This window comes from Bos indicus x Bos taurus, chromosome 22 (genome assembly GCF_003369695.1).
Source record: "Bos indicus x Bos taurus breed Angus x Brahman F1 hybrid chromosome 22, Bos_hybrid_MaternalHap_v2.0, whole genome shotgun sequence".
In the NCBI taxonomy this organism is placed as follows: Eukaryota; Metazoa; Chordata; class Mammalia; order Artiodactyla; family Bovidae; genus Bos; species Bos indicus x Bos taurus.
Genome location: NC_040097.1, coordinates 2959765 through 2973485, shown reverse-complemented (window position 1 = coordinate 2973485; position 13721 = coordinate 2959765). Strand labels below are relative to the sequence as shown.

Sequence of the window (13721 nt, the reverse complement as noted above, 5' to 3'; positions counted from 1 at the left end):
GGGGGACGTTCCACATCGGTCCACAGAGCCGCCTCGGCTCTCAGACAGGGGCGTTAACCCCATCCCGTGGATGTAGATCACAAGGATCTTTGTGACTTCATGACCTCAAGTGAAGGTGCCCCGCAGACAGATTCCAGCCCCCGTGGTGGCCGACCTGGGCAGGACCATGTCTGTCTGTAGGCACCGCCATCCGCAGCCCAGTAGTCTAGAGGTACAGTTTGGGGTGAAAGGGCATGCTGACGCATTTTAATTGGAGTGGCCACAGCCAAACGGCTCGGCCAGGCAACACGCCCTCTGAGGCCATCAGAGTCCACTCGACATCCAAACGCTGAAACCTCAACCTGTCGGCTCTTCCCTCTGGGGCAGACACTGGGAGGTTTGCTTCCACAGCCTTTCTGCAAGACATGACCAACCGCCGACTTCTCTGGAAGCATCAAGGGAGGATCAGGGAACACACACACGTGGGAGCAGGTCCCTCCCGTGAGCTCAACGGGGCCGGGAGTTCAGAGAAACAATGACCAAGAAGCTCTTGGAAGGGGTCCCAAGAGAACAGGGGGCAGGGGCTTAGACCTCTGATTGATGCCTCAGCCAAAGGGGTGCTGAGTCTAAACTGCCAGTGAACTAGAGCAGACCGGCAGCTTTGACGTTAACCTTGTAAAGGAGTCAGAGACAAAGGTTCTTTCCCTTTTTGAGATTTGAAAATCAAAGACGGCAGATCCAGGGTCACTGAGAGTCAGGGCCAATACCGGCATAAGCCCCTCGTTGCCGAGTCCGCTGCGGCCCTGGGGGGGCACCATGGCCCCTCCACCAACCTCTCCAGACCTGACTCACTTAATAGGGACACAGCCCTGCCTTCTCAGAGCCTCCGCTTCCTTCGCTATAACGTGAGAGCATCCTGCTGATGCTTAAAAGCCGGGTGGCGGCGGGAGGAAAAGGGGGTTTTGGTGGGGACAGACTTCCGTTTGGGAAGATGAGAAAGCTCTGGAGATGATGCTGGTGATGGCTACGACAACGTGAGTGTCCTTAATGCACTGAGCAAACACTTAGAAATGGGTGCTCAGTCGCTCAGTTGTGTCTGAATCTTTGCGACCCTATGGACTGTAGCCCGCCAGCCTCCTCTGTCCAGTGGGATTTTTCCAGGCAAGAATACTGGAGGGGTTTGCCATTCCCTTCTTCAGACAATCTTCCCGACGCGGGGATCAAACCAGCATCTCCTCCTTTACAGGTAGGTTCTTTACTTCTGAGCCGCTGGGGAAGCCCTAAACATGGCTAAGAGGGTCAGTCTCACGTTATGGGATTTTCCCACACGTGACACGTGAAGCCTGGTCCGAGTGGACACCTCACAGGGTAGGGCCCTTATCACGGCTGGTGCTGGTGTATCTATAAAACCTTCCCCCACGTCTCCGAGTTCATACAGGCGCAGCGGAGGGATCCCAGGGCTCAAATCCCACCACGCCCCTTCCTGGTGCGTCAATTAGGCAGGTCGTCTGGTGCTGCGAGCTCCACGCTCTGAACCAGAAGAGCTCGCTCAGGGCGACGCTGCCCTGGAGAGCTTCAGGCTTCCCGAAGTGAAGGGCCGTGGGGAGCCCGGCTCCGAGGCGCACAGCCTCCACCAGGCCTCACCTACCTCCCAGGGGAAAGCTAATGAATACCCACCCATGCCCCTTCCACCGCCCAAGAGGCCAGTCTGGAGATGGCCTGCTTTGTCACTTATTAACCTCTTTCTGTTTTCTTTTTTGGGTTTTGCTGAGAGCTCTGGAAGAGGTTATAAAAGCTGGCTGCCGGGGGCCTCCGAAGGCCAAGCTCATTAACCAGGGGTGATGGATGGAGTCCTCTTGCTGTTTACACAGCTCAAGTTCATCAACAACCACTCCAGTTATTTTTGTTCCCGTCTCCCAGTTGTTTTCCTTCGGTCTTATCTGCTAATCCTGGTCTTCTTTCTGGCAAACCCTCCGCTCTGCTCTGGACCTTGCTAGCAGACCGCCCTCTCTCCCCTGCCTGACCTTCTGAGACTTCCCATCTCCCAGGTCCTGAGTCCCCGGGGGCCCATCTGTTCACTGGCTTCGAGGCCACTGCCTGAGAGATGGACGGTGGGCAAGGTTCTCTCCTGAAGGGGTGCAGCCCCCACTGCTCGCAGGGTCCCAGCTGACCAGACTTTTGTGAGGCATCCGGACCCCCAGCTGGCACACGAGGCTGCCTGTCAGTGACTGACCTCGGAGAGAGGCCCCTGGGTGGCCCTGGGCACAGGACTAGCCCGCCCTGCACACCCCAACCGTCCCCTCTTGGAGCCACACCTGTGTTCTCGATAAGGCCTCAGTGAAAACATGCCTATTTCCAGGGAAAGGTGTCCCAGGGGCTTGCTCTAATGTTCTCCGGGCTGACTGCTCCCTATCAGGAAACGCGCCCGGCGTTTCACATAAGGCAAGGAAGATTCAATCATACCCATTTACTGGATGAGGAAACTGAGGCGAGGGTGGAAGAAACGTGTTCAACAAAGCAACACCATGGGGGCAAGTGGGCCTGGGACTGAGTTACTCCAAAGGCAGACGCAGCCCCGGCTGACACACACAGACACACCCCGGGGAGAGGGGAGGCTTAAGCCCTGGAGGGCTGGGACATGGGGGTTAAGAGGTGCAGGGAATGACGACAGGGTAGCGGGGGGTCCTGCTTGTGTGGGGATGGCAGGGGGGGTGGTTAAGCGAGGCTCTGGGGGCTCGGTTTCCCTGTGGGGGTCAAGCTCGCTGACCCACGTGCCCCAGGAGGTGGCAAGCACAGCCCGGTTCCAGCTTCCGTGGCCACACTCAGGACTGTCAGTGGCCACTCGCACCCCAGACAGCCGTGTCGGGCGCCTGCCCGAACGGCTCGTGTGCTGGGTCCCGCCGGGGTCTGCGCGGGGGCTCCGTGCTCCGCGGCGCGTGCCACCAGCTGTGGTCTCACCTTCTCCTTGTACCCCTGGGCCTGCACCCGAGGCTGTCTCTCCCCCGCTGAGGTCAAAGGCTCGAGCTTTGGTGCAGATGACATCCTGCTGCCGCCCTGGGCCGTTCCCTCCCCCGGGGTCCAGGAACCCTCGCTGGCTGCAGCTGCTGCAGGCGCGACGTGAGGTGCTGTGTGTGTGTGTGTGTGTGTGTGTGTGTGTGTTGGGGGTTACAACCAGCTCATCACAGCGCAGAGGGAGGCTCTGCCAGAACCAGGTGTCCGAGGAGGGAGGCCTTTCCTCCCTCGCCCAGGGGCAGACCCGCCTGGGGACTATCCCCTCACCCTGCACATACCTGGCTATCCAGTCCAAGCAAGAGAAGCATAATGAAAAAAAGGATGGACCAAAATGTGGGCAGCGGCATCATCGTCACGGCTTTCGGGTAGGCGATGAAGGCCAGGCCAGGACCTAAGGGGAGAGAAGATGGCGAGGGTGGGCAGAGGGGTCATCAGTGCCCGAGTTGCCCCGAGCCCCGGAGCCACACAAGACACTCGGGGTCTGGGGCGGGTCTCCCCAGTCCCCGATGCAGGGGCCCGCCTGGGGTGAGAGACCAGGCCTGTTCTCACTTGGGGTGGGACGCGCCGGGGCTCAGGCGGGGGCCCGTTTTAGCATCTGTCTCCTACGCAGCAGCACCGCTGGCCTTCTCAGGCGCCACGTTCCGAGTGGACACCGGTTATGGGGGTGGGAGACGGGACCAAGCTGGCCCTCGGTCTGCCAGCTGGGGAAAGGAGGGGCTCCCCCCCCAAAACCAGATACCCACACCAATGTTTGCTGGAAGGAAGCAAAACCAGGGAGCGCTCCGGTTATCTGACCACCAATCCCGGTTTGCAGAGAAAAGCTTTCCACTGAATCAATGAACGCGTGGCCAGAAAAAAGAAGCCAGAACCACGCCCTGCGGGGCCCACGTGTCTTCAGGATGCATCTGTGCACCCACCCGAGCACCATGACAGCCGAGGCCCAAAGCTGAGGGAGGGGTGAGCAGGGTAAGACGCCAGGCGGGCAGCCCCCTGGCCGCTGTGCAGTCCTCCGCCCAGCACCTCCTCTCTCCACATCACCACATGCCCTCAGGGGGCGGTCTCCCCGCAGGGGTGGGGGGCAGGCTCCCATAAGTGAACCCCAAGGAGGCTTCTCCTGCTCAGATTATCGGGTGCTGGGGCCACTTCCTTGGCAAAGGGTTCTGGTCTCCAGGGGGTGCTCTGACATATATGCAGGGAGAATTCCTACCAGCTCTGGGGGTGCCTCCAATTGCAAACATCCCCTCCCGCCTCCAGCTGGGCCTCAGAGAAGACAACCAGGGGAAGGGCTGAGTTGTAACCGAGACCTGTGGGTCCCCCAGAGGGTCGGGAGCCGCAAAAGAGAGAAGGGCTTGGGCTAAAGAAAAAATATAAAGTAAAATCCAAAACTAAAAAAAAAAAAAAGTCAAGAAATGTGAAACAAGCAGGGCTGGAGGACAGGATATTTAAAACAGTAAAACGGGGTCGGGAACAAAATGAATGGTCTAAGAAAGAAAAACAAAAAACAACTTTGAAATGAATTGCAGCCAGAAACCACATCGCACGGCGTTGACCACACGCGTGGTGGCGAGGGTGAGTCGCTTTACGCCCAGAGTCCACCCCGATGTAAGCAAAGTCCAACCATAATCATGACCGTGTCCTCAGAGGCGATGGTGGAAAACCCCCAGGAGGGGTGCGAGGGCGCTCGTCCCAGCCCCAAAGCCCTAGCTGCAGTAGGACCCTCGTGTCCACGGGGCTGGGGCCCCCTGGGACCCCCACGTCAGCTCCGGCCTGACCGTAGGTGGCACTGGGAGGGGTCGACCCAGCCGCGGCGAGACAGATGTAAAATGGGGCCCCCACCCCAGCCCACCCCCGCCCGCCCGCTGGGCCCCGAAGCTTCTCAACAGCTACTTCTGTATCTCAGTGTGTTGCCTTTCTCGAGCCAGCCTCGGGGAGAGGGTGTGAGCACCCTTCTCGGAAAGCAAGGGGACTGAAGAGAGAGGGCAGGGGACGTGGCAGCCACTGGAGCCCCTGGGGCAGCAGAGACGCCCACGCTACGCTTCATTCGCAATGTCCACACCTCATGGCTAAATGATTATCTTGTTCCAATGCACTTTGCTCAACGTGGCGCTTGATAAAAAGCTTATTAGCGAAATAATCACCCTTGATGTGTTGGCTGTTCAGACATCACCGTGGGGAATAAACGACAAGGTCTTTGAAGTGGACGGGAATAAGACACAACTCAGCTTGACGGTGAAGACTAGGTTACAGTACCTAGCTGTCCGCAGACAAGGATCTGTTTCATGTACCGACAGATGACCTCCCACCACTCAACTCCCTCCACGCTCCTGGCCATTCCCCACCAATCAGAATTGGTTGGCAAGCCCTCAGCTGAAGAAAAGCCATGTGCAAAGGGGTGTCAACTGTCTCCTCTCGGTCACTCTGCCAAACTCCCACACAGGCATGGCTTCTGCACTTCTGCAACTACTTCCTGTGTCCCTCAGTCTCTGGCCTGCCTCTGGGGGCTCCCAGGGGAGGAAACTCTGTCTAAAGGTCTGATCTGGGGCCCGGGACAGGGCAGAGGAGCATGGGACCAAAGCGTGGGCTTGCCAGGACTGCCCTGCGGCACCAGGTGTAGGAGGAGGGGGCCGGGGTGGGGGGACGTGGGGCCTGGGGCTCTGAGAGGCTCACACACCATGGGCCAGAGGCCGTCACACACATGCAGGGTAGGACGGGGAGGCTGGAGGGGGCACCTCCTCACATGAGAGGGGCCTGTCCAGCCTCTGGTGGGCACCCTGCCCAGGACACCGCAGATCCGACCTTGAGCAGCCCTTGCTCTCAAGCTGCTGGTGGCAGGGGTGAAGCTGACCTCTGAATACACGATGGCGAGGTCCCGAAGCCCCAGTCCTAGGGGCTCCGGCTGGGGAACCAGGACACCATCCTGTGTTTCCAACAAGGGCAGGGACTCCAGTCTGGGCCCCGACAGTCAGGACCTCGCAGTCTCCTCTTGGCCCTGAGAGAAGCCTCAGCCCAGGGCCCTCACCTGCCCCTCGGTGACCCCTGAGGGGTCCTGGCAAGTCGGGAGGTCAGGCTGGGCACAAGAGCAACAGCCGCCCTCTGGGTGACCTGGGCAGGAGGGGAGGAGGGCAGAGGAGCAGGAAAGGCGGACCCCGGGGGTCCTGGGAGTGAGGTTCTCAGCACCACACGGAAGCCCAGCAGCTCAAAGCCGTGGGCCCAGGACCCGGAGCTCATGGGGGGCACCTCTTAGAACTGGGCACCTAGGCTTCTGAGGCTCTGGGGTCCTGGCAGCTGAAGCCCTCACAGTTCTCAGGTTCCAGAACTATCTTGCTGGAACCCCAGGATCCCAGCCTCAGCCTCCAGGCTCTGCAGACTCTGACCCTAAGACTACCTGCCCTTGCAGCTGTCTTGCGGGGGCGGGGGGTGTCCCACCCATGGAGCCCACACCCCCGAGGGGTGGAGGGGTCCCCACAACCTACCCCCAGACTGAACCTGTCACCGTCCCAGAGGGTGGCCTATCACACCCGGTCCTTCCCCAGCCCGGGCAAAAACGGTGGGTGCTTGACACAGGGCAGAGACCGACCCAGTCAAACAGGAGACCGTGGTGGGATGAATGAAGGGGTCGCTTAGGGCAAAGTGCAAAATACAGAAACCCAAGCTGAGAAGGTGGCGACGGGCTGCCGACAGGTGGCTGCCCTACCCCTGAGCTAGGAAAGTGCTTTCTGTTGCTGAAACCAGGAGTTTGCTCTAGGGAAGGACAGGGAGTGGGTGGTGTAGGGCAAAGACCACTTGAGAAGTGCTGAATATTCCCCAACTTGACCAGCCCCCGGGTTTCTGCCGTCCCTGGGGCAAAACCGCAGTGACGATGTTCCCAATTTAGCTTTTGAACTCTTTGAAACCTGGGGGACATCGTGGTGCGAGAAGGGGGTGGGGTGGGGGTTCATTTCAGAAACCAGGTTCATCCCCCCGCAAAGCCCCCTGGGCGGGGGTCTGGCTTCATGCCTGCAGTACTCGGCTCACACACTAGGTGGCAGCGCCCACCACCACTGCCACCAACACCACCATACCTGACTCAGCCACATCAGCAATGTCCACCCCTTGCTCTTGTGCCATGAAGCCCAGGATGGAAAAAATTGCGAAGCCAGACACAAAACTGGTACCACTGTTCAGGCATCCCAGCAGCATACAGTCCCTATGTTACACATATGTCAGGGAGCAAGTTAATTCACAACACAAGGAAGCCACGCTCCCTAACTTCTCTTTTTCTTTCTTTAAACATCATCACTCTAAGGCCCAGCAGGCCTGCCGGCGCAACACTTGCCTGTATGAGTTATACTTGTACTTGTTGTAGCTCCCCAGCGAGGTCATGGCCCCCAGGCAGATGGCGTAGGAGAAGAATATTTGGGTCCCAGCATCGATCCATACCTGGAAGGGTGCGGGGGCGGGGGAGGGTGGCGAAGACAAGACAAGAAGCGTCGTCAGAGCCGGCTTCCTGGAGGCGGCGGCGTGGGCCCCGAGGACTCCGCCTAGAGATGTGCAGATTCTCCACGCGATGGGAGCATCTGTGCTGGAATCCAGGGTGCAAGCAGAACCCCAGAAGTCTAAGAGCCCCCCAACCCCAGTTCACTGAGCATCAGGGTTAAGAGGCCCTGCTTTTGAAGCAGAGGCACCTGGAGTCCGACCACGGAATCATCGTGGGCAAGTAAATATGACTCCCGGAGCCTCGGTTTTCACACCTGTACTGTGGGCTCCGCTCCTCTGCCCCACAGTGCTTTTTTTTTTTTTTTTTTCACAGGTTCAAAGAGTTAAGATTTAGCCTAGCGCCAGACACACGGTAAGGCTGCTATCCTTATGGTCACTGCTATTGTCTGGGGATCCCCGCCCAAGTTGGAAGTGGGAGGAATTCCCAGATGGATTCTCCAGAACCTTCGGCAGGCAGCCCCTGACGGCCGCCCAGCCGTCTCCCAGCTGTCCTCTGATGATGGCTGAGCCCTTGCCCCCAGCCTCCCACCCAGGGCGAGAGGACCGTGGGGAAGAGACCCAAAGTGGCACAGGCCCTTGGGGACAACCTAAAGGCTGAGAACCCTGGGGACAAAAGGTCCCGAAATGGGCCAGTGAGATCTCCGACCCCCGCGGCCACGTGGCTGAGTGCCTCGGTGGGGGGGACCGTTAGTGTTTATCCCCTGACCTTCTAAGAGGTCACAACTCTGAACTCCACCCTCAGCCCAGGGCACCCCCACGATGCAGCCTCAAGGCTGCCGTGGGCAGAGGAGGAGACCAGCTTCCGGAGACGTCTCTGCCTTACCTGGCGCCGTGCCTAAAGCAGCCTCTATAATTGGCCCGCCTCGGGAGGCCTCATCACGAAAAGATACACACCGCCGGGACGGCCGGCGGGCACCATGAACAACCCACCAGGGCCCAGTGGAAAAGCACCAGGGCTGAGTACTCCCCGGCTCCATCTGGGTCAGAAGCACAGGCACGGCTTCAGTTTCCTCCCCGCATGCCGGCCCCGGGGGTGGGGGTGGGGGGTAGGGAGGCCACGCTGCCCCGCGGTACCTGTGGGTCCTCCAGGCGGCTGATGTCGGGGTACAGATAGAACTTGATGCCTGCGCCCGCGCCGGGCAGCGTCAGCCCACGGACCAGCAGCACCAGCAGCATAGCGAATGGGAACGTGGCCGTGAAGTAGACAACCTGCAAGGGGCGGGAGCCATTCAGCCACTCAGCAGACCCTCCTGCTGCTGGTCGAGCCCCAGCATCCGCTCCGAGGCAGGCGCTCTGGAGCCAGGCTCGGTCCGCCCTTGCTGAGGGACCTGGGGCGTGACGCTCACCCTCTCTGGGCTGCAGGCCCCTCACCGGCAACCTAGGTGTAAAGCAAGTACCCACCTCACACACAGACTTACTGACACTCGAATCCTGCAAATATTTACGGGGCCCTGGAAATACAGAGAACCAGTCCCTGCCCTCATGGAACTGACATTCCAGTGGGTGGAAAAAGGGAAATGCACAACAGGAGAGTAAACGATCGTGGGTGAATGCCCAGGGGTTGGCCCACAGCGTGGAGTACGCATCAGCTAAGGTTCGCAGGGAGGCCTGGAGGGCTGCAGTCCCCCGGGTCTCAGAGTCGGCACGAATGAGCGACTAAACATTCACAGCGTTAGTATGACTTGTGGTTCAGAACCAGCTAAGTGTGGGTTCGAATCCTCGCTCCATCCCCTCGTGTGCTGTGTGACCTCAGCCATGATGCTTACCCTCTTTGGGCCTGCGGCCTCGTGTGTAAAATGGGGATAAGAGAAACAAAAGGCCCTCACTAATGGGCAAGGCGAGGATGCAACGGAATGGCGCTCACAACGTGGTCAGAACAGCACAGGGCAGGTGGCTGCTTAGACGTGCAGAAAAGGGGGTCTTTTGTTGGCCGGGTGGTTGAGCAGGAAGCATCGGGGAACTTCTGGAGAGGAAACCAGGATGGGTCGTGCCTCACGTCCCAGGCAGGGTGAGGTCAACGCCAGGCGGGGACCACAGATGACCCAGGCCACGCCTTTCCATCCCCGAGGGCCCTGCCCTACTTCCTCTCCCGGCCTGTCCCCAAAGCACCGGCCTTCAAACCTCCTGTGGCCTCCGTTTACAGATTGGATTTTCCCAACTTTCACTCCAGCACAAAAAGTCCTCAGGAGGGGGCATGTGCCTGAGCGGGGCTCAAAGGTGTCCGGGGGCACGGACAGTGAAATCCTGCTATTTCAGCCGGGCGCTGGCTGAGCCAGGTCTCCTGAGCAGCAGCCCACTCCATGCTCAGCACGTCCCCAAATCAGTGTGTGCTGGCCGCCTTGCTGACGAAGGACAAACAGGAGCTGGGCGGGGCTCCCAGACATCTTCAAACCACCACTGCGCACAGGGCATCTTGGTGTGTGGTAGAGGACATGCGAAAGTCCATAGTGACCATCAGAAATGCTGAGACTAGCTCACGGAGCCCCCAACTCCTTCTGAGGGGGCCGGGGGACCAGGGAGGAGCCGCTGCATGGCCAATGCACCCATTTTCCAGGTGTGGAAACTGAGGCCCAGAGAACAGGATGAAGGTTCGCGGCGCTGGGGGAGAGGACAGTGCCAGGACAGTATGGGGCACTCCCGGGACCCAGATAACAGACAGAGGCGGAGGGTGACAGAGCCCCAAACCTTGCCCAGCTGCCGCGGGAAGCCTGGGTGGAGCCAGTTCTCGGATGGAGCTGCCATCCCTTTGAGTAGAAACAACTAGAAGTGGGCTTTGAAAGGGCGCGAAGGAAGCTCTCAGGGCTCGCTGGGCTCAGCTGCCCTGGGCCAGTGCCAGCAGCCAGGGTTTACTGAGCGCCTCCTGTGTGCCAGCTGCAGATGCCCGTGCAGTAACTGCGCTCAGTGGGTCTTGCCCTGACCCCGTCCTGTAGATGGGGAAACCGCGGCCCACAGAGCCAGCCCTTGCCCACGGGTCACCCAGCACTCAGGCGGCAGAGCTGGATGGTCCAGAACCTGCTTCAGCGGCAAGAGCACAGCAGGAAAGAGCCCCTCGATGTCTGCAGTTTGTCTGGTCTTCCCCAAGAGCAGCATCCCGAGGCTCCAGGGCTCAGGTCGGAGATCGGGCTCTGGGGCAGGCTGGCTGTCAGACCCTGGGCAAGCTACAGCCCCTCTCTGGGCTCCACGTCCCCACCTGAACCAGCCGGGCTCTGAAGTTCCCTCCAGCTCTGCTGAGGAGTCCGTATCCGGGGCCCTCCCAGAGGGGCGGCTCGGCCTCCGCATCCTGGGTCGCCCGGCGGTGGGCCCCCAGAGGACCGGGGGTACAAGGGCCGCCCTCCTTCCGCCTCCACCATGCCCTCCCTGGACGCCCCTCTCCCTGACTGCCCTGCAGGCCGCTCCAGAAGACAGGAGAGCCCTCCAAGTCCCGGGAACCAGCGGGCATACGTGGAGGGCGGGGCCGGCCAGGAAGCCACAGAAGGGGCGAAAGAAAGATGGCCGGCCCGCAGGCTGCTCGGGCCCCGGCCCCGGCCCACACGGAGAACAATGATGCCGACAGCGGCGGGCGAGGGCGGAGGGCAGAGGCTGCCGCTTCAAAGCGCACGGGGGCCCCGGGCTGGGCAGGCGGGCGGGGGCCGGGGGGCTTTGTGTCAGGGACACAGGACGCCTCCCAGGGTGGAGTGGGGGTGGGGGTGGGTTCCCTTGTTTCCACACGTTCGTTTCCCTAGCACTTCTGCAGCGCTTGCTGTGTGCCAGGCGCTGTATAACTCACTCATCCTGACGACTGCAAGGAGCAGACTGTCACCTACATTTTCTAGATGAGGAAACAGAGGCATCAGGGGCCCAGGGCCAGCCGGCGGCAGAGGAGGGATTTGGGCCAGGCCGGCTGGCGTGTGCGTGTGTGTCTGTATGTGTGTCTGTGTCTGTGTCTGTGTCTGTCTGTGTCTGTGTCTGTGTGTGTCTGAGTGTGTGTATGTCTGAGTGTGTGTCTGTGTGTACGTCTGTGTCTGTGTGTTTTTCTGTGTTTGTGTCTGTGTGTGTCTTGTGTTTGTCTGTGTCTGTGTGTGTGTGTGTCTGTATGTGTATGTCTGTGTCTGTGTGTGTGTGTGTGTGTCTGTGTGTGTGTCCGTGTGTGTCTGAGTGTGTGTCTGTGTCTGTGTGTGTGCCTGTGTGTACGTCTGTGTCTGAGTGTGTTTCTCTGTGTGTATGTCTGTGTCTGAGTATGTGTCTGTGTGTACATCTGTGTCCGACTGTGTGTCTCTGTGTGTGTCTGTGTGTGCACGCTTTCTCCCCACGCCCAGGGCAGCACAGCCCACCTGCTCACGCCGCCGTGGCGGCGTCTCTGGCAGGACACCCTTGTTTTGCAGAATCTGCCGAGGCCCAGCCCCTGAGCGCCATCCTCTCAGCCTCCCGGTGACTCTCGGGATCCCCGTGGGAGCGGCTCTGCCAGCCGCCACCAGTGGGTCTCTGGCAGGGGCCCTGTGCCAGGATGCAGTATTTTTCCACTCTTGCTGGCAAACTTCCGTGGCTGCTCTGAGCCCGCGACCCAAAAGCCCTGCAGCCCAAGTGCGCTGGAAACTTACAAAGCCAGTGCCTCCTCCCCGCCCCTGTGACGGCGGGGAGAGGGTGGCCGGCCAGGCACCAGGGGGACGCGCTGGTCTCTGCCGCCCTGGGCTTCCTCTGGGGAGGTCGTTTGGGCAGCGCGGGTTGCTCACCCCAGAGGCCCAGGGCCGTGGGTCTGCATCCAGGGCCTGGCAGGCCCCAAGCACCTCGTGTGTGTTTGGGGGGGGCAGCACTCATTTCACACAGGGGGAAAATGAGGCTCCTGGGGGAAGGGACTGGCCCCTGGTCATGCTGGCTATGGGCGCAGAGCCGAGACCCCACACCAGGTCTGGAGAGGCTGGCCTGTGCTTGCGTCTGGGATTTGAACTGCCGGTGGGGTTCATGGGGCCGCCCTTCCTGTGGGAGGGTCTGGATCCCTGTCACCCCCTGCGGCCTAACGTGCTGTGAGAGCAGCAGCCACAGGAGGCGGGAGAACGCAGGGCCCCGAGGCTGGGCGCCGGGCTGCCCGAGCTCAAATGCCACCCGGGCTACCGACAAGCTGTGTAGACGTGAACAAGTCAACCTCTCTGCCCCGCCGTTTCCCCCAAGACATCTCCTCTTACCACTACTCCACTTAAAGCGGAGTAGGAGCCACGCATACATCAGACGTCAGGAGATTAACAGAGCTGATAATCAGAGCTGGGAACGGTGCCTGGCCCACAAGCAAGGCGCAGAGCGTTTGCACCACCATCGCAATTTCTTGGATGAATTGAGCAGCAGTGAACTCTGGGCCAAGTGTCAGACCCTCAGAAGGACGAATGCTGTTACACACAAGGGGACTGACATCCAGAGATGCCAAGTGACCTGAACTCAGGTCTTGAGCCTCCCAGGCCGGGGAGCTCCCTCCTCCCCACCCCGGCCACGCTGGGGTCAGCCACTGAGCAAGGCCACAGCCAGGATGAGGCCATCCGGCCCCCACGGCGGCCACAAACCTGGTCTATGGCCAGGGCTGGAAGTCACGGCCAGCGGCGGCCGCTGAGGAGCTCGAGGAAGTCCTCGGATCCTCCCTGTGTTTGTCCTGGCTTCCCCGGGGGCTGGCCCCAGCCCTGCTATTGTTCTGGGGGCCACGCCTGCCCCTGGGGGCCCAGAGCCTCTTCTCTGGGGGCGGCAGGGGGACCTCCAGCCAGTCACGTCCGTCAGCCGCCGAGGGACAGCTCTGCGTCCTCTCCGTTTCGTTTCGACTCTGGGCTCCTGCCTCTGCACGTGTCTCGAGGGAGGCCCACGGTTCCTGGCGGACATCAGCTCCTCCATTGGACTAGGGGCTCCCCGGGGGTCTACCCCTCACTTCCAACAGATCTACGCCTCTAAGAGCCCTTCTTGGTGAGCCTTGCCTAAAACCGAACCCAACGCGCCTGTCTTCCTCCACCATGTTATGCGCCCCCTTTAGCTCTTGTCTCTTTAGATCGTGACTTTACCTAAGACGCCCTTCATCCGGGGAGAACTCGCAGGGACTGTCCCTTCTCCCAGTGACGTCACCCGCTGTCCATCACTGTCCTTCAAATGCCACCTTAACTCAACTCTTTTGACCTTTGAGGGCTTCTCTTAAAGAGACTGTCCCGGATGCAGATGCAAATGATGGGGGTCGGGGGATGGCAGACAGGGGGGCACGTAAGGGTAGACCAGCCAACACTTACGCTGTGGCTCAGTTAGTGCCCTGG

At 60.3% G+C, this 13721-nt stretch overlaps 1 protein-coding gene across 5 annotated transcripts in view; it reads right to left on the bottom strand.

Annotated features, from left to right (window-relative positions):
• Positions 1-13721, bottom strand: part of SLC6A6 (solute carrier family 6 member 6) — an 84249-nt gene that overhangs the window by 9998 nt on the left and 60530 nt on the right. For all 5 annotated transcript variants that reach the window (XM_027522456.1, XM_027522457.1, XM_027522458.1 and 2 more), the window contains 4 exons: positions 8542-8676; positions 7307-7410; positions 7053-7177; positions 3270-3382 (listed from right to left, as the gene is read on the bottom strand). In XM_027522456.1, coding sequence (XP_027378257.1) covers positions 3270-3382; positions 7053-7177; positions 7307-7410; positions 8542-8676 — 477 coding nt within the window. The remainder of the gene's footprint in view (positions 1-3269; positions 3383-7052; positions 7178-7306; positions 7411-8541; positions 8677-13721) is intronic.